Genomic DNA, 21,774 nt, shown 5'->3' with positions numbered 1-21,774 from the left:
TTCATGAAGATGGGAGTTTAGGTTTATTTTCTTAAAGAAAGACAATTTTGGGCTTCAAAGAAAAAAGTACTTGAAGATATTTCCTCCATTATATACCTGCATGGGAGATATTTTCTCCATTATTTTTCTTGTGCAGTATAAATCTGCATCATATAGTATATTTCTGAAAAAAAAAAAACCAATAGATATTATTAAGAAAATAGACGCTATTTCTAAATTTTGTTAGGAATAAGAAGGCACCACTGATTTGAGGTTGTGTCCTGTTGTCACTGATAGTTGACTGTGAGTTGTTTATTTCAGCATTTGTTCATATTAAACTTTTTTTCTGGGTAATATCACTTAAGACCATTACTGTGGCTTCCGGACCACAAACAAAACACATTCATAGTAGTATTTCATCATTGAGAGATCATTCACAGTATATGTTGACAATACAGATTCTTTTTCCACCTGTAATACAAACAAAAATCATAATAAGATCATGATGGCAACACTATTCACAAATAATAAGAAGTTAGTAGTGGGTGCTACCATAATTGTATGTAAACAATACTCCCCATAAGACTGATAGCATCCATAATCTCACAACATTAACAGGTCATGTAAGTTCAGTATCATACTACTAATGTGGTTAAAAATGGATTAAAATTCATGCAATCTTAATTACAAAATGCTATAAATGTATTGCTTCTCTTTATTCTTAAGAATAAATCCATTTTTGTAAAGAGTATAATAGTCCTAAATAAGTAAATAACCAACTCAACAGCCAAAGTACCATAAAATCTTATTTAATACAGAGGTGGGGGAGAGGAGAAAGACAGGAAGTAGGAAGTAAGATACAAAGAACTGCCTTCTCATTACCCACCTTCTCAGAGCCTATTTTTGATACCTGTCAGTGAAAAATTACCCAGGCCATTCATTATCAGCTACCATTTACTGAAAGTCTATTTCAACAGGAATTGTAGTTTTCCCTTTACATAAATACTGTCGTAAATCTTTACAATTAAGAAACAATAGCTCTTCTATCTGGCTGAGAAATAGAGAAGTGAAGATGTTAATAACTGCTATAATGCCTACTTCCCTGTTTAAAGGCTTTCAAGTTCAACTTTGGTACTCTTTCTTACCTCCAGTTGGAATCCATACTGCAGAACAACATTTTTAATATCCTCATAGCTCAATTCTATAGAAAGTTCATTTGCCAGATTTTCAAAATGGTACAGTAAAGGACCTATGGTATGAAGATACTATGAATGAGTTACATGAACATAAGCATGTACTAATAGCTTTGTACACTGAATTACAGATGAGTAGGAAATAAGGTAAAAATGAAAAGATCCACTACATTTGCTGAAAACAATTATTCATACTTGTGAAACACAAACCCATCAGTTTCAGTTAAGAAAACCCCATGTCACAATTGTATCCACAGATTACTCTATATAGTCTTGCCTTTACCTTTGATTGAGTTCATCATAAATCCTACATACTGCTCCATTTACACTCCTCAGACAACATACTGAGATTGAAAAAAAAAAAAAAAAAAAAAAAAAAAGCTAGGGAGATAAAAGTAACAAGTGAGTCAGTTTCTGCTAAGAGGCTTTGCCATCCTGTGGGTAAACTCTTATTTCTCCTTTAGTTTCCAGGTAGTGTAAACAGAGCTCTTAATTGGCTCAGATAATAAAAACCCAGAGTCAGACATAGAGGGAAATACTGAGAGATCAGAGAGAAGGAGCAAGCCACATCACACCTTACTTCTATACTCTCAGCAGACAAGAGAGCTATTCCCTGTTTCTCCCTGCTTATATCCTGTTTCTGCCCACCTACTTCACTTCCTGTCTGTCTATACAGACCTCAAGACCTCTTTAGTTAGCTAATGGCAAGCTCCATTCTCTGACCCTCAGACAGGCTTTATTTATACATGCAAGATATCACCACATAGCCCCATTTTTGTCTAAAAATTAAAAAAGGTTATAACTCACATAAGAAAAACTATATACAATAAGTACAGTTACTATATGCAATATATAAGTACATTAACAATATCCAGTCCATTAGCATATGACAAATTCCAAGAAAATACTCCATTCTCTATTCTTCCTTGATGAGTTCAAAGTCTTGTACCTAATTTACTTTCTATTTTAATTTGCATTATCAAATTATCTTTTAATGTCTTTCAAGCCTATTACACTTAACACATCTATACTGAATTTCTTTACTGATTCTGGTAAACAAGGTAAACAGGGAAAGATGTAACTATACTATTTACCCTTCAACTCCCTCAAAGATCAAGAAAGCAATAACATTAACTGAATAAACAAAAGTGTGAGCAAGCGACTTCCAAAAACTGTGAGTAATGACAGAAACAGCTGATTGCCTGGACAATCACCCAAGACTGCTCAGCAAGTTGGGGCATCCATCTTCAGCCTATAGGCCTAGCATATCTGACAGCCTTTGACATGGCAAGACTAGCCATTAGGGGAAGAAACTGCTCTTGCCTGGATTGTCTGACTGTATGCTGTATAAACAGGACATGCAAGACCCACAGGAAAGAGCCTTCTGAACTAGACAAAACAAGATGGGACAGTCCTTCAGTGTTCCTGCTTCATGGAAGAGTCTGCCAGACATTCTACAGGACACAGAGAAAAATGACTAACAAACTGCCAATACAGGCAGGGCAGTTTCAAATTTTCTGTCTTAATGAGCAGTCTTGCTGGACACTCTAGGCTTATAGGCTGAAGATGGATGCCTCCACATTACAGAGGAACTTTGGGTGACTGACAAGATGTCTCTGTTAATTCCAGAATTCATATATTATCTTTCTGAGGTCTTTGATGGAATTGAAGATAGTTATGGTTATGGTTTTTCTTAGTTACGATAAAAGAAGTTACATATACAATTTTAAACTCACAAACATAGGATAGATGACAGAATATTTTCTTTAAATTTTGCCAAATGTTACTGGGCTAAATATTGTTAACTATAGTTCTTACTTGATAACTGTTTTGTTATATATAATTTACTATGCTAAAGTTCAAACCTTCCTTTTTATTTAGACAGAAAAGAGGAGATGATGGGGGAATGTCCTTCTGTATATGTTTCTCTTATTGGTTGATGAATAAAATACTGATTGGCCGGTAGCCAGGCAGGAAGTATAGGCGGGGCTACCAGACCAAGAGAATTCTGTGGAGAGCATATAAAGAGCTGCCAGAGAGACACCATGTAGCTGCCGAAGGAATAACAAACAGGTCCAGACATTCTCCAGTTAAGATAAGACCATGTAGAAATACATAGATTAATAGTTATGGGTTAATAATTAAGAGAGACTAGCCAGTAAGAAGCCTAAGCCATTGGTCTAACAGTTTATAATTAATATAAGCCTCTGTGTATTTATTTGGGACTAAAGGGCTTTGGAACTTGGTGGAACAGAAACTTAGTCTACAAGGTAGGGTTTTTCAATGTAGCCCAGGAGGCCTTGAACACCAGATCCTCCCACCTCAGCCTCTCAGATGCTAAGAATTTAGTCATGCTGCCCTCCCCCTCACTTCTATTTTTTATCCTACCTAAACCACCAGAATAACTGTCCATGCATATAATTAATGTTAGCACACTTTTCAAAATAACAGTGGTTCTTCTTTAAAAACCTACTCTTAACTGAGACAATTTCTGGCCATCTGTTCAGTTCTAAACTGTATCAAAGCCTTTTTAGAGTGCAAAGCTTCACAGCAATCTTTATAGCCTTTGAAGCTTATTTTATGCTTGTATTTCACTTCCTTTTAAATGTTTATCTTTATGTGCATGGATGTTTAGCCTGTGAGCATGTATATGTACCATGTAGAGGCCAGAAGATGGCACCAGGACCTCTTAAACTGGAGGTAGAAGGTTGTGAGTGAGCCACTACCATGTGGGTACTGGGCCTAAACCTGGGTTCTCTGCAAGAGCAGTAAATTCTCTTAACCACTGAGCCATCTCTACAACCTTCCTTGCTCTATTGTTTTAAGTACATCTGAAAATACAGTTTTGGAGGTATAACCCCCCCCCCATAAGTCATTGTATTGTCTTTCCACTCCCTTGTTTGTTCTCAAAAGTCTATAAAGCCCTATCCCTCAAACTCAAACTTTAGCTATGCTTCAAAATTATGATGAAATCTGTTAAGTCCAGCCTGATCATTATTGCAAAGGCTAATCTTGTTTGTCAACTTGATGCACCTGGGAAGAGTTGGCTCCTTAAGACTGACCTGTGAGTATGTTAATGAGTCATGTTATGGTTGTTAATTTTGTAAAAGATCCTCATCCACTGTGGGAAGTATCATCCTTAGACATTTGGGCCCAGGGTGTGTAAGGAAAGTAGATGAGCAAGCCAGAGAAAGCAACCAGGAAGTAGAATTCCTTTGTTGTTTCTGCTTCAAACTCCTGCCTGCCTTGGCTTCCCTGCATGATTGACTATATATATAAACTAAAATAAGCCATTCACAGTACAACATCCTTCCTTAAAAACTCATTTACTGCAGTGTTATATCACACACTACCTTCAGGTGAGTATCAGTATTCTTAATTTGCAAACAAAGCATCAAGCAATATGACACAGATGATTGTGGTACATATGAACAGTGTGCACACCAAAGTCGGAGGATGACAATGGATATCCTTCTCTATCGTTCTCTACATTATTTCTTCAAGATACGGTCTCTCACTGAACCTGGAACCATCTACGGTAGTGGCCAGTAAGCCCCAGGGATCCTCTTATCTCCGTCTCTCACAGTGCTGGGGTTTTAGGGTTGCTCATGGCAACAGCTGACTTTTCATTTTATAAGCCTTATTTTATTTATGTTGTGTCTTTGTTGAGTGCATGCCACGTTTCTGCAGATACCTGTAGAGGCCTAAAGAAGGCATCAGATTCACCCAGTGATTGAAATACAGGCTGTTATAAACCATGAATCCTGGGGCTGGGAACCGAACCCAGCCTACCAAAAGAGTAGCAAGCACTCTTAACATCTAAGCTGTGTCTCTAACTGAATACCTGGCTTTGTATGTGGGTGGTAGGATTTAAATTCAGGTCTTCATGCTTGCATAGCAAACATTCCCACCCATATAACCATCTCACCAGCCCAAAGAAGATATCTTTAAATTTAAGTCTACCAAAATGACCAGTAAATGCTGATTATATAACTTAAGAGTTTATAACATTACCAGTTAAGGACAGTAACTGGTGTGAATACATTTTGTAGTCTTTTGTTATAAATTGTGCTTTGACAGATATCTCCGCATATCTCAGATCTTCCCTTACACAAAAATACTTCTTGAGACAACAAATATTTTTACTGACTTGTTTCAACCTGCCAAGAGTTACAGATGGAGGTCCCTTATCCAAAGTACTTGAATACAGATGTTTTAGACTTTAGAATACTTACATATACAAAAGGAGGTAGAGGAGAGGACTGAGTCCAACCACAAAACTAGTTTGCTTCACATATACTTAATTGCATAGCCTGATAGTTCTCTGGACAGTACTGAACAACCAAGGACTAAAACTAATTTTGTACAATACTTTTAGTACATGCTGCCTGTGATCTGTCAGATGAGATCATGTATGAACTTTGCCACCTGGCATATGAACATTTTAGATTTTTAAGCAATTTAGACTTTCAAGTTAGGAAAGATCTGCATAGATTTTTCACTCACAACTGCATGAGAAGGAATTGGAACTATTACTCTGGAAAACAGGTTAGTAGTTTCTGGCAAAATTTGCTACCCTCACCATAAATTTATTTGCTAGGTACTAAACCAAGAGAAATGAAATTTGTTTGTTTTGTTTTGTTTTTGTTTTTTAAGACAGGGTTTCAAGGCTGGCCTCAAACTCTCAGAAATCCACCTGCCTCTGCCTCCCAGGTGCTGGGATTAACGGGTATGTGGCACCACTGCCTGGCCCGTGAAATGAAATTTTATAGCCAAACTTAAGATTCTGTGCCAAGTGTTGATAGCAACTTTATTCCTAACCAGCAGAGTCTGGAAAACAAAATCAAATGTCCATCCATTGAGAACTGATAAATAAAATGTCACCTATCCATCCAGTGAAATATCACTCAGCAATAAAAGGAAACAACATTGGTTATGTGGCAACCTTCGTGAGTCTGAAAAGCATCATGTGAGATAATGGAACCCTGACACATAAAGCACTACACTGTAGGCCTCTGGCTATGCAATATTCATGAAAGGGGGTAACTGCAGTTACAGAAACCCAAACAACAGTTGCCAGTTTTTGTTTGTTTTTTTTTTTCTCTCCAATTATCAGCTCTCTTCATATTAAAAGGACAAAGATGCATTTCCCTTAATCATAAAATATAGAGTAAGCTCATAATAGACAGTTCAAGCAACATGAAACATCATCAAAAGAAAATAAAACCATTTCTAATCCATTTACTGACTCTCAGTAGAAAATATATTCTATCTCCTTACAGGCTTTCCTTGATGCACAGTATAAAGTATTACAAGTGTGGTGTAGCGTCTTAAGCTTTATTCATTATTTCTAAGGAATATGCTTACTATGGAAGTCTTAAACTACTTATCTATTTCCTGCTGTTAGGAGACAAGTCCAGTCTAAAATGTGTTGGGCATACCTGTTCATTAACTGACTTTTAGTGTTAGTCCTCATCTAATTATTTTCTTCTGACGGAAAATATAATTTAACAAATATATAATATTAGCAAATACTTAAGGCTTTGTGGGCCACATATACTCCCCATATCACTTATTCATATTTTTCCCCTTGCCCTTAAAAAAAAAAAAAAAAACACAAAGCATTCATAGCTGATAGGGCCAGAAAAACTGGAAAAGGGCTACATTTAACATAGACTTAACAGTTACAGTAACAGCTCATTGGCTTTCCCTAACCTGAGGAGGGTTATAGAAATTGTCTTAACTTTTCCTTTAAGGGTTTTATAAGTTACAAATCCTTACAATTCTGACTTGATACAATTTAGGGAGTTGGTCACTAATTTTGCTTCAATGTCAGAATGAGAAGATTGTTGGCAGCTGCAATCTTACATATGAAAATATTGATTCTAGTCTCAATAATCATACAGTAAAACCTACTTCCAAGGGGGCTGGTACAAGAAAACTAAGTCTCTAGATCCATGAGCTGATATCAAAACCATAGGGATGTCTATTTAGTAGTATAAATGCCACTGTTTCATGTCTCTAGGCAGCCAATTTCCCTGTCTGACTTTATTCCTTCTTTCAAATCTTTAATACATTCATCCATAAACATAGCAGTCAGTAAGGACCCACTATTTGTCAGGATCTATATTCAGTGACTAGGAGGCATTAGAGCCTTACTGTCATACAACTACAACATGAAGGGGAAGGGGCAGGTACAGGGGAAGACGCAAAGCCCTGAGAATTCAGATCACTAAAGGCATTGCATATAACCCTAAAGAGTAGAAATTATCAAAAAAAGCTTTATAATTCTGTATAAGGAGACTGCCAGGCACAGACTTGCATGTTGAAAAGGTAATCCTGGGGGAGGGCCTATGCTCTGCCCCAAATGATGAGACAGACTTTGATGATCCCCCCATAAGAGGCCTCACCCTTCCTGAGGAGTGGATGGGGGGGGTGGCATGGGGCACTGGCGAGGGGAATGGGAGGACAGGAGGGAGAGGGAACTGGGATTGGTATATAAAATAAGTTTGCCTTTAATATAATTAAAAATTAATTTTAAAAAAAGTAACCCTGTTTTGGGGGTGGGGAGGAAAAAGGAATATGGAGGATTACTAAATTAATCTTACTCCAGGGAAGCAATGATGAAGTTATAGCAATGGTTCTAAACTGGGAACAATTCTGCCTTGCTAAGGAACATTTTCCAGTGTCTGAAGATGATACAGACTGAATGTCTGGGACCCATGTCTCCCCTTTCCAGCTGGTATATGACAGCCTTAGTGTTGAGTTCAGCTGCATTTGAAGGTAGGGTCTATCAGGAAACAGGAAACAACTACAGTTAATAAGAGCATAAAAATGGGGTCAGGACCTGACCTAATTAGTCTCTTCATGTAAAACACCTGGTCCATTTCTTTTATCCTCTGGCTCCTTCCTCTCCAGCCCCAACAACCTTACCAAAGAGTCAGGTAAACATATGGCATCAAGAAAGTAGCTATGCTAGCTAATTTTATGTCAGCTTGACACAGGCCATAATCACCAGAAAGGATGGAGCCTCAACTGAGAAAATGTCTCCATGAGATCCAGTGCATGCAAGCCTATAGAACACTGGTTCTCAAGCTGTGGTTCATGACCATGGGCAAACATTTTTTCTGAAGGTCTTAGGACCTGAGACACTGTTGAATAGTGAAGTAGAGTTATGAAGTAGCAACAAAAATCATTTTATGACTGGGGGCCACCACACATGAAGAGCTGTATTAAAGGGCCGCAGCATTAAGAAGGTTGAGAATCACCGCTATAGGGCATTTTCTTAATTAATGATTGATGGAGGAGGAACCAGCCCATTGTGTATGGTGCCATCCCTGAGCTGGTGGTCCTGGGTGGGAAGATTTACTACTTTTAGCCTTGGTCCTGATGGGAAAAAAAAAAATTTCTAGTAAAAAATAATATCATTATATAGTACATTTTGCAGAACCTCAGCAATAAACTCTGTCTTTCTGTATCTGTCCTTTTCTGTGGTAGAGTCTTCATCATGAAAGTCTCATATTCAAAGTGGTTAATTTTCTGAACATAGGGAACACATCACACTTACGGGAGAGAGGTTCACTTAAATGGACATTTCACCATACTCCCTCTATCTTTAAAAGGAGAAAATAAGCAATTCCCTTTAGATTCTCGATAAAGAAAAAAAGTCATACTCATAATTTTATGTCTATTATCAAGCAATAGGCTCAAAGTACCAGGGTTTCTTGCATATATGAAATTGTATTTCTATTACTTCTTAAACTCATGGTACTTAGAAACATGATCTCATCTACTAGGGAGGAGAATTCCATGGTGGAGGTAAAATCCTTCTTCTAAAGATTAAAAACATTAAAAACATTCTCCTCTTCTATGTGTATGAACTTTTTTTTTTTGAAAATAGATTCTACTCCCATACATAATACATCCCAACCAGTTTCCCCGCCCTCCATTCTTTCTAGCTTCCCACACAGCCACTCTCTCCCAGACCCACTCCCCCTCCATTCCCTCTTCAGAGAAGAGCAGGTCTCCGAGAGATGCCAGTCAGACAGGACAAAACAAGATACAATAAGACAAGGTCAAAGCTCTCTTATCAAGGCTGGACAAAAAAAAACCTAATAGGAGGAAGAAAGTCTCCAGAGCATGCAGAAGAGTCAGATATGCTCCCCCCTGTGAAGAGTCCTATAAGAACATCAAGCTAAGCACCAAAGGACCTGGTGCAGACCCATGTAGGCCCCATGCTTGCTGCTTCAGTCTCTGAAACACTCTCTTGAGAGAATGAAATGCCACCACCTACATGGAGTGGGGAAGAGTACAAGGGACTGAGTACTGAATCAGCGGATTAAACTTAGTATATGCTCAAGTGAAGACCCATGCGGCTGACCTAAGAGGGTCATCCCAATGCTTGGACTGCCACAGCTTGCAGGAGGTATCACCTGCTCGGATGTAGTCTAACAGAAAATACAACAAAATTATAATGTTCATGAGCATCTGGTACTGTGCCACTACCAAATGGAAGAGAACTCTAATCCTAAGACAGATGTATAAAATGTTAATGAACATTAAAGCACTTACCAAGGTTTATCCAAATTCCACCTGGCTTGAGTATTCTCCATATTGTATCGATATAATCAATTACATTGTGAGCTGTGTCTATGAAGAAACAGGTGGCAATACAGTCCCAGGTATCTAATCAAAAGAAATCAGACCACTGCATCTGTTATTTTGTTTATGTTTTTTTTTCTTTCACCCTTTAAGCTTGTCAACTATTTCAAAGTATTATTATTTCATTTACCTGAAGGTATATAGACACTGTACTATAATGATAAACACTATAATCCAGATGATTATAGCACAGCAGATACAGTAATTGGTTTGGAAATCATTTGTTATTAACACATCACTACATATTACCAAATGAGCTAAAGAGTTGCTTAGCACCTACTCAACTGATAGCCTTTAGTCCCACTATGTCTACTTCTGTGATACTTGTAACTAAACCTATGGTCTTAAGCTAGGGAAGTGCTCTGTGACTGGGCTACTCTAGCTCTCATCTAAAATCTGTTAAAATTAACAGTCACCTTAAATTCTAAGTTCTGATTTAAACCAGTGCTAATCCCTGATTCTGGCAGGTTTTAGAAGTAGGCCTTTCTTGCCATTTTGAGTAATGATGACATCAAAATACCCAAATACCTTCCATGACTTGATAATCATTAGGGAGAAGATGGTTGGGGAAGACACAGGGAAAGGTGGGCCCCCAACAAGAACACTGTTTAGCTTTTGGAAGCTATTCCAAGCCACGCAGAGGTAGGGACCAGATTCAAGATGTAGTGTCTATTCTAATTCTGATGTGGTAAAAATGCCCTGCCTAAGAGATCATCTGAGTCCTCTTCCAGTCCCAGTCAGAGGAAAATTATTCTTAGTTGCATCGTGATGCTTTCCACTATTTCACTATTCTGAGATCTTGTTCCTTAACATTTACCTAACAGCTTAACCTGTGTTCTTTTCTAACTTCAGAATGCAGGTTGTCCCAATCTCAGAATTTAGGAAAATAAAAATCTGTTTTAGGAAATTAGATACACAAAATCTTTCAGTGCTCTAAGCCATCGTCTTCTTGAGGCTTTCTACCCCTCAGAGTACAACTCAATTTATTGCTTTGAATTGGCCTAACCAACCCCTCTGCCCTCTTCCCCACCCTAACCTTGCTAAACACAGCCAAGTGCTGCCCTAACCCCCTTGCTATTCCTAAACATGCAAGCGACAATTTCCTTCTTAGTTTCTATTTTATTCCAAACAATACTGTACCTTAGGGTCTCTCAGTCCCTTCCAGAGTACTACATGTCCTGTGGCTAGGGACTTTGTCCTGCGAACTGTTGTTTTTTTGAATGTCTAGAATGTACTCATCACTTCAGGTGGCAAACAGATTTGTTGAAAGAATGCTCTTGCTGCTGCTCAGAACTGTTTTCCTTCTTCCTGCTCCTGTCAGTTCACAAGCTCCCCTTTCCATGACTGCCTTCCTCCAATATCATCCATAATCTGCCAGACTGAAATTGAACTTCCAACCTGAGACAACTGAGTCTTCTACAACTGAAGCTAACCTACTTTTTAGGACATAGCTCCCATAAAATTTCTAACCCTGCCGTAGTCCCCGATGACCTTATTCTTTTGTGTCTTTGTACCTCGAATAACTATTGGTCTGGGTCCATCAAGTCACAGTCTCTTTGCTGAGAGCTCCATTACTGCTATTTTTATTTCCATCTTACTGCAGTAAGTACACATCATTTGGATGCTTTAAAAATTGTTTTTTATTAACAGAGTCAACATCTCTTGAATGTGCATCTATTTCCTGTTGCTGCCTTTTTCCCTACCTTAAAAATACTCTATAATGTCCCCGACATTGCACATCTTCTATTCTGTCATCAAAACAGTTATAACACTGGGTCACCATTTTGAGTAGCAGATAAGTTTTAAATACTTGCTTTGAACTTACTGCATTCTGAGTAAATCTCCTGAAAGTCTCCTGCTGTCATTGAAAAGTTAGAACCTGGAGGAAGGCTGTGGGGGTCAACATCAGGGAAAAAAATGGGTCGAATCTGATCAGCTGACCTCCGATTATTGCTAAACTGATGGATCCAGGGATAAAGTTGATATTTGTTTATTTCAGAACATCTGTAAAATATGAACATAAGGTTCAATGTTAACTATACATTTTACCAAAAAAGAATCTACTTTAAACACTAAAGTATCTATTGGTAGAAAGTTTTATTAACTTATTAGACTTGAAAAGTGTTAATCTAAACTTCACTCGGTTATCTGAACCTGTGTATACATGTAGATGACCAACCATGGATTAAAAGAAAGAAATCAGAGATTCTCATGTGTTATTCATTCGAATTTATTAAAAAATATTAAACATTTGTTGGTTTTTGAGAAAGGGTCTTATGTAGCCCAGCCTGGTCTTGAAGTCACTGTGTACTAAAGATGACACTGAATTTTTGATCCTCCTGTTTTTACCCCACAAAAGCTGAAATTAGAGGCCTGTGCCACCACACCCAGCAAAAATGTATTCCTGAACATCAAACCAGTAAAAACAAGGAAACTAGTCTTGGTATCTATTTTTACCATTTTATATGTAATCTTCTTCTTCCCCCATATCACCAGCAACTCATACTGCCACCAATAACACAGCCTTGCATTGAAGAACTCAGTAAGTTACCAATAATGTGCTATTGAAACAGGCAGCTAATTCTTTGTCTCTAACACACTGTAACTTCTGACTTAAAAATAGTAACTCTTTTCTACTACCTTCTGGTAGAAGACACAGAACTTCTCAGACCTCATTCAAAATCAGTTATGTGAACATGTGTGGCCACTTACTGCAAAGTCAGTTAGTGAAAACAGTTAAAAATGTTACCATAAACTCTTCATCAAGAAACAAAAGGTGAAAAAGCTTAAAAAACAATGAGAAAATCATAATTAACACTAACCAATCTATAGAGAAATTGTTTTAGTTTTATGGAATGCCCAATTACTTTCTAAACAGTTGTTTGCTTGCCCTGTGTCAACATGCTAGGTAATTAACACTGGCTACAGTAGCAATCAATATAAACATTATGAGTGTAATGTAAACATGATCTATATCAGTCAAGTACTATATACTTTTCTTCTAATTCAGAATTGGTCAAAAACAGGTAAAGCAATTTGATTTTGAGAAGTTACTATTTCCAGCAAAAAGTAAATTAAATACCTGTTGAGTACAAAGTTGGAAGAAAAGAGCATAAAAAAACTCCATTCATTTCCTTGACAAGCATAACCTAGCATAGCTATTTCCCAGGCCAATCTTCCTAGTCCAGCACCAGGTACCAGAATATTTACTTTAGAAGGATCCCTGAAATGAAACAAGGCAATTATATCCAGCCCCTCAAAGAGGAAAAAAAAAAAAAAATTAAAAAAAGATAAAATCCATATTAACAACCAAAAATTTACTGAATTATTCAATAAGAATAAGCTTACTCAGACTCTTAACTTCTTAAACTGAAATATTTCCAAATATCAATAAAAATAAGAGATAGAAGGAATCATCACATTATCAAGTGAGGGTTTTATTCCCCCCCAAAAAAATACTTTTCAGGAAAAAAAAAATGGAATCACATTGTATCTAAAGACTTACAGTTATTCTTATTTCTGGGAAGATAAATAATCCCAATGATCCCCGAATTACATATGGGACGTTTGAACAATTACTTCATTATGAGGAAGAAAACACTTTACTTCTTAGCTCATACAGCGAAATGATTTACAGAACCAAATGAACCATATTTAGATTTTAATGGGTAAAATCTATCTCTAAAATTTTATAGATCTTGGATCCAGAAAGGAAAGGGCCAAAGTTCTGGACACAGTAGTTCATACCTGTAATTCCAGGACTGGGAGGCTCACAGGACTACCATTGAGTTTGAGACTAGCCTGGTCCTCAATGTAAATTCCACAGTAGCTTGGGAGACAAAATAGGACTCTGTTTCTCCTGTCCCTACCTCTCTCAAAAGACAGAGGAAGGAGTAGAGGGACAAATATTAATTCTCTTGGAGAAAATGGGCAACTGCCTTCTTTTCCAAAGGGTTTCATTAAGTAGCCCAGACTGGCCTCAAACTCATGACCTTCCTGCCACAGTTCCCCTTCAAGTACTTCTGGTCAAGCATTCATCACAAATACACCGCGCCAAACCAGAGGACCTATTTATCCCATCACAAATACGCTACATGTTCCTCTTCTCTAAGTTCTGCTAGTCTACTTTCAAATTGCAATACACTTTAGGAAAATAAGAAGTAGGGGACAGGGAACTTTTCTCGGGAACCCTGGCAAATCAAACTATAGGGTCAGCAAGATCACTCAGTGGTAAAAGCAGCTGTGACTAAGGCTGATAAACCAGAGAGAACAAACCCTTTTGGACTATCCCCTGAACTCCACATGTACCATCATGTGCATGCACTGGTATACACATGAAGACATGCATGCACACACACATATAACTTTTCTTTAATTGGGGGGGGGTTCACATTTGTATAGGAAACAAAAGGAAACTGTGTGTGACCAGTTGGTAACATTTCTATAAAAAAAGGAATTTAACTGTTAACATTTCACAAATCTAATTCTATTTCAAACCATTCAAATCTTATAAGCTACTGTTCCCTGGGGTCTTGCACTCACAAAGAAATATGGGGTATTTTTACTAGCATTTTATTCTATAGGGAATCTTAGCATATTCCATTTAAAAGCAAACAAGAAAAGAAACTTGGGGCCAGGGAAATGACCCAGTCATTAAAGTGCTTGCCATGCAAGCCTGAGCCAGGCAATCCCAGCACCAGGAAGGCAAAGACATGAGGATCCCCAGGGATTGTTGGCCAGGCTGTCTAGCTGAATTAGTGAGCTTCAGGTTCAGTGAGAGACCCTATTTAAAAAAATAAGACGATGAACAATTGAGGAAGACACCAATGTTAGTTCCGGCCTCCACAAGCATGTGTACCCACATACACACGTACATCTTCAATCCCAGGAGATCGAAGCAGGTGGATCATTGTGAATTTGAGGCCACCCTTGACTACATACATAGTGAGTGAGTTCCAGGCCGGCTAGGGCTACACAATGAAAATTTTGTCTTTAAAGAAACAAAATAAAAAAAACCCAACAAGAACAATTTAGTAACTTATAGAAGATTAACTTTATGGTTGCTTTTATCAAAATTTCTCTAACCAGAACCACGTACTTTGTGCCAAGAGGTAACCTGATATACTGCTATTAAAAGGCACCAAGACACAAAATACAGAATACATCAAGTTAGCAGAGACTACTACAGATCTTCAAAATGTTTGTATTATGACAAACAGGTATTTTCAAAGGGCCTTAAAACAATTCAGTAGAATAAAAATATGATTGATCAAAAACCAAACAAGTAATGGGGGAGATGGCAAGAATGCTTTCCTAAATGTGTAATAGTAACTAGATGTTTCCCCCAAAGGTATACCTGCTGATATCAATCTTTAAGAAGTCTCAAGCATTTATTTTCATGGAGAAGAGAAATAAAATAATCAAATGTATCCTGCTTGAGATTCTCAGCAAAAAAAAAAAAAAAAAAAAAAAAAAAAAAAGCAGCAAGCTGACCAAGTAAGCAAGATGCATTTACTATAAATATGACCCCTAAAACACATGAGAAAAGTCTCAGCAGCTCATTTAAGACAGGAGTGAAGAAGAGGTGGGCCAATGAGGACAAAACCAGACAGACACAGGCAGACTAGACTGTCTTCCCAACAGTAAACATTCTTGACAGAAATTTAAGTAACTAACTGTACCTTTGCTTTACAAATTGCAAACTAACACACTATACTTGTTTTGTGGTATCAAAACAGTGACACTTGGCTGACCCCTGGTGGTAGAAATATTCTGGGAATTTAGTTTAACATCATCTGTGTCTGCTAGTTTACTTTTCTTCAAAGCACTTAAAATTACATATGGACCTTATATTTACAGTCTACATATGCTCATAAGTTCTAAACAGTGGTCTATACAAATAAACCACTAAAACATTATGCCAGGACCAGAACAGCCAGGGCTACACAGAGAAACCCTGTCAAGAAAAACTAAAATGAATAGATAACCCAACTACAGGCATCTACATTACTTCTAATGTTTTGGTATTATAATATTAGAATAATTTCCACATACACAAGTAAGTCTGTAAATTAGATTCAACAAAACTGGACTCTAAGATTTTGACGAACACCACCAAAAAAAAATATCCTCCATAAAATATTTACTAATTTTTCTTTCACAAGAAACATGTTTGTTTCTCCACAGCTTCACTGCTTCCTAATTATCAGGGTTTGCAATACATTATATGAAAAATGGCTTAACACAGCTTTCAGACTTGAATTTTCTTGTGAGATTACATTATGTTCCTTTTATGCCAATGTATGCCCTCTTTTTGAATTATACCACTGAGATATTATTCTAGAATTATGAAATCTGAGATTCTGATTTAAATGAACACATTCCTGTTTTCAGTCAAGAAGGCTTTCAGAATAAGAGACAATGCTCTTCACCCTAGACAATCGCATCTGGCACTCCACACTCCTCCATCTTCTCTTTTAAAAGGGATTCCCTTAAGCTAACAGATCCCTTCATAAATATAATTAAAGTCTTGATTTTAATATAAATAGAAAAAGGTTTCTTAAAACTGAGTATTTTTCCTAAAAACTATGAGAAAAATAAATTTTCACCAAGTCTGCCTGTCAATCAGTGTCTTCTTAGAGTACAGTGACATATCCGTAACATTACCCCAAATTGTCTTAAAATAGGCTACTGAGTTAAGATCTTAAAACAACTTAACTGAGCGTTTAAGACAGGCTCACATATATGTTCTTTATAGCACTGAACCAGCAGCAGACACTTGCAGAAACTGGACATCTGTTTTGTTGTTTTTCTCTGTTGTTTGTTTGGGTGAAAATTTCAATATACACTACGCTACCAAAGTATAGCATTACTCTGTCCTTGTGCTCATATTTAAGAAAACAGTTCAGCTAAGCATGGATTTTTGGTTTTTTTTTTTTTGCTTTGCTTTTTTGAGATAGGGTTTCTCTGTGTAGCCTTGGCTATTCTGGAACTCGCTTTGTAGACCATGCTGCACTCCAATTCAGTTTAAAGTCATGCACCACCAACGCTTAGCTAAGCTTGGATTTTAAATGAAAATAAAACAAAACAAAGAATACTGTTTGTTAACTTCAATGTGCAACTGTTCACAATAGCAGCATAGAAAACCACCTTAGGGTAAAACCAAAGCAGAGACCAGTGATCTGGCATTTGGCAAAATACAGAAAGCATTTCCTCATCAACACAAACCCCTTGCAGAATCTGTGCCTTCAAATTTTGTACTTAAAATTCAAGCACATTATTCCCAAACATGAACAAACAGGTAAAATAAACATATTTACATAAAACATGTTAATGATCAAACCCAAGTAGTTCTATGCATATTTGTTAAATATACTATCTTTATACACATTTCAGAACGGCCATCACTGAAATCTCAGTAGGTAAGGCAGTTTAAACTGAGTCCAATCCAGCTCAAGTAGAAATAAGGCTGCCAAGTTCTTATGCCTGCTGTGGCACCATCTGAGATAATGCTTTATCCAGAACTAACTTGAACTCTGAAGGGCTATAACTAATGTGCCTCATCCAGGTTCTTTTCTTTCTCTGAAACAGGGTTTTGCTGTGCAACACGGGCTAGCCTCAAATGCACAATCATCCCGCTTCAGCTGTGTAAGAACACAGGTACATGAACCCATGCCTACACCTGGCTCTGGGGGTTTACATTTTATGCGAAAGCTGTGACATACATATATATACATACATACATATATCCTTACTGTTTAAGTTTGTATCTACTATAAGGCAACTAATTAAGTAAAATAATACAAAATAATACAGAAGGAAATACATAATTTTCCCATCAGGTCTAAGACTGGGCGTATTAAGCATCCCCCCCATCCATATATTTCACGTAAACTTTGAGAGTGTGTGTATGTATATCTTTATGTCTATAATATTCCTTGTTATTTTCAGGGATGGAAGGTGGGTGACTGGAGAGCAGTGACTGAAGACTCACATCCTTCTTAACCCTGAACTCTGAGATCTTTTATCTACTGAAAAATACCCCTAATTGTCTTTTACCATTAATGTCATTTACTAGAGCCACCTAGAATTAGTTAATTCACCCATTTGCCTGCTTATAATCTGTCAACACTGTAATAGCAGAAAAGTAACTATAAAACAATAGTGAGTTTGCAAGCTTACTAAGTCCCTTTAACAACAACATGCTCTTTTTTTTTTAAAGGTAGGCTAGTATTGAAAGGGTGATTAGACACAGTAGTATATATTATTCAACAATCTGAGTCTGAATAAAATTATAAATAATTGAAATTATATTGACATAATTTCAAACTTTGTTACACTCAAATTTTAAAGAGCCTTACTTTAAAATCTACTTTCAGAAATAAAGATACTTTGAATTTCCAGGGACACGTAGCCTTTAAAGAAGCCATTATTTAATACTTTATTGACCAAAGCACTGATGACATTCAGAGAAAACTAGAAACATTAAAACAAATAATATCCCTATAGAAGTAATGATGTTTATAAAGGTTCGTAAACTTAAAGAAATTATAAAAACTATAAAAAGTTAATATGAGATTAGCTCATTGTTCTAATAGCTACAGAATCCTTCATGAACTAATAAGAATATTAGGTGGAAAGAATAGAGAGCAAGAAAAGAGATACCTTAATAGAGTGAGACATTGTAGGTTTAAAGAGAAATCTGGCACTAGGGAAATGTCCAGAGATATACTAGAATGACTTACCTCAACTAAGAATCTAAGCAATAGGGGAGAGGCTATCTTAAATGCCCTTCCCCTGTAATGAGATTGATGACTACCTTATATGCCATCCTAGAGCCTTCATCCAGTAGCTGATGGAAACAGAAGCAGAGACCCACAGCTAAGCACAGAGCTGAATTCCTAAAATTCAGTTGTGGGAGGGAGGAGTGATGAGCAAAGGGGTTAAGACCATGCTGGGAAAACCCACAGAAATAGCTGACCTGAACAAGGGGGAGTTCATGGACCCCAGACAGACATCTTGGAAACCAGCATAGGACTGACCCAGATCTCTTGCATGTGGGTGTCAGTTAGGAGGCCTAGACTGTCTATGGGGTCCCTGGTAATGGAACATTTATACATAGTGTACGAATGAACATTGGGAGCCCACTCCTCAAAGACACATAGGGGAAGGCTTAGGCCCTGCCCCAAATGGTGTGACAGACTTTGATGATCCCCCATAGAAGGCCTCGTCCTTTCTATGAAGCAGAAGAGGGATGGGATGGGGGTTGGTTGGGGGCATGGGAGAATGGGAGGGGAGGGAACTGGGATTGATAAATAAGATTGTTTCTAATTAAAAAAAAAAAAAAAGAATCTTAGGCAAGAGTGTAGCTCAGTGCTAGTGGCCATATGGCCATATGTCACATCTAAACAGATAAGTTGTAGTAGCGCTGATTTGAGGACAACAGCCTATAAGTGCTGAAGTTTGTAGTATTTCAACTCAAAGGAAAGTCTTCAAGATGATTCTTATGGAAGATTGCTTCTTATCATCCAGGGAAGAATAAAAAGCAAGCTGTTATTACCTCAATGTCCCATGGTAGAAGGCAAGGCTTAGTCCTAGCAAAAGAAACTATAGGCCTATCCCTTACAACGAATAATTGTAGAAATCCCAAACAAAATATTAGCAAATCTAACCCAATAATATGGTTAGGAAATTACTTACCATAACCAAATATGATTTATGTCAAGAAGGCAAAGGTGGTTTCACACAACAAAATGAGATTTTAATAAAATGGGGGTGGTGAAGTGAGGGAAGGGGTAGACCTCAACAAGGTTGTCTCAATGGACTCAAAGGTATTTAGCAATATCCAACATCCTTTCTAAGAAAGATAGAAATTATTCAACAAGTAAAGGGGAATTATGAAAACCCCAGTTAGTATTATACTCCATGGTGAAAAAGAGAAAGTGTTCACCCTAAAAACAAAAACAAGGAATAAGTCTTTCAAATTGGGAAGGAAGAAAGACTTTTTGCATATCTTACCTATGGAAATCTTCCCCACAACAAGAAAAAAAAAAAAAAAAAAAAACCTATAAGAATGCTAAATTCTAGGGCTGGAGAGATGGCTCAGCCATTAAAGGCTAGGCTCACAACCAAAAAAAAAAAATGCTAAATTCTAGCTGGGCATTGATGGCATATCCCAGCAACACTCTGGAGGCAGAGGCAGGCGAATCTCTGTGAGTTTGAGGCCAGCCTGGGCTGGAGGGCTACCTCAGCCATTAAAAGGCTAGGCTCACAACCATAAATATAAGAATGCTAAATTCTATTCAGAAAGCACAGTCCAAAATGCCAAAAACCCATACGCATTTACACCATGACTTTATGACTTTATGTTTATTCCCCTGAAAATAAACTACGTGACATAATGGGGAAATGCATGAATACAAGCCATGTGTGACATAAGTTCATGAAAATGCCATAATGCAGCCACCAGTGATTGGACTTTAGAACAGACAGGAAATGTTATAAGGAGACTACCAGGGCAATTATGAAATCTGAGTATATATTATTAGGTTCCTGAATTTGGTAACCGGCAGGGAACAGACTTAAGAATAAACTGTGCACCTGTGTGGTGGCACACACTTTTAATCCCAGACTGAGGAGGCAGAGGCAGATGGATCTCAGCACTCCAGGTCAGCCAGAAGTTCCAGGCCACCCAGGGTTACACAGTGAGATCCTGAAGACTAAAACTGTGAATTTTTAAGCAGTAAGAAAGCATGGCAAATACTAACAGAAGTCTCAAACAGCTTCACAATAATTTTGAATGTGTGTTTGTAGATCCATGTGCTGGAAGATGGAGGGAAGGAGAAAGTGAGAATGATACAATGATGCTGTAAAATGCCAAAACTTGATGAATTTTGGTAAAGAGTATATGGAAGGTGGTTGTACAATAAATTCATTAACCATAATTCTGAAGTTATTTCAAAATTAAAAGTTCAGAGACAGAAAGAAAAAGAACCATAGGCACTGACATTCTGAAAAGGATACACCCTGAACACAAGGACCTATGGAATCCCAGTGGTCTGAGAACAAAATTCGCTGGACTTAATGCACATGAGGAAAAATTAGATTTTATTTTATTATTTGTTAAAAATGGTCTACTTTAAATTGTATGTATATGTATGTATATAAATGAGCATATATGTGAGTACAGATGCCCGCAGGGTCCAGAGGGTCCAGAGAGGGCATCGGATCGTGCGGAGCCAGAATTACAGGTGATTGTAAGCCGCCTGATAATGTTCAGCTGTAAACAGAGCTTGAATCCTCTACAAGAGCAGTAACGTACATGCTCTAACTGCAGAACCATCTCTCCAGCCCCAAAAAGATTCTAACTGCAATAATCTTTACATTTGTCCTCAATTACAAAATGCAGGCAATGAGCAATAGTGGGTTAGGAATATCTGACTTTATCGCCAATAGAAATCACATTTTTATCAAAATAATGTACAAACTATTCAGCATTTTCATAATATAGTACTTATACCCACTGCCAGGCTGTATTTAATAAATACATTGTAAAACATATATAATATCACAGTATTTGCTTTAATTAAGACATATTGCTTACTTTACTTATAGAATGTGTCTGTGTGTGTGTATGTGTGTGTGTGTGTGTGTTGCACTAGAAGTTTATACTGAATGTCTTCCTCGGTTGCTTCCCACCTTCTTTTTTGAGACAGGACAGGGTCTCCCAGCTCAAGGACTACAAAGGGCCTGGCTTCTTAAGCAGGTGCTGGGGACCCAAACACAGGCATACCACTCCAGCTCTTCACAAGTTTCCTTTTTAAATATTTCAGTAACATTATTTCAAAATAACTGGTTCTTTGTTGTTCTGTGCATTTCACTTTATTCATTTACAAATGTTGGTCTGAAAATCAGACCATGACCTTCAGAATGGCCAAAAGTT

General features: G+C 37.4%; 1 protein-coding gene across 1 annotated transcript in view; it reads right to left on the bottom strand.

Moving 5' to 3' along the window:
• Window positions 1-21,774, bottom strand: part of Carnmt1 (carnosine N-methyltransferase 1) — a 29,225-nt gene continuing 7,451 nt past the window's right edge. Inside the window, exons 4-8 of the mRNA XM_051194071.1 lie at window positions 12,916-13,056; window positions 11,659-11,837; window positions 9,744-9,857; window positions 1,125-1,228; window positions 1-450 (exon numbers count right to left, since the gene is read on the bottom strand). Of these exons, the coding sequence (XP_051050028.1) occupies window positions 349-450; window positions 1,125-1,228; window positions 9,744-9,857; window positions 11,659-11,837; window positions 12,916-13,056 (640 nt within the window). The 3' untranslated portion in view covers window positions 1-348. The remainder of the gene's footprint in view (window positions 451-1,124; window positions 1,229-9,743; window positions 9,858-11,658; window positions 11,838-12,915; window positions 13,057-21,774) is intronic.

This window comes from Phodopus roborovskii, unplaced genomic scaffold (genome assembly GCF_943737965.1).
Source record: "Phodopus roborovskii unplaced genomic scaffold, PHOROB, whole genome shotgun sequence".
Lineage (NCBI taxonomy): Eukaryota > Metazoa > Chordata > Mammalia > Rodentia > Cricetidae > Phodopus > Phodopus roborovskii.
Note: the sequence above shows the minus strand (reverse complement) of the source record. Positions and strands in the feature narration are given on the sequence as shown.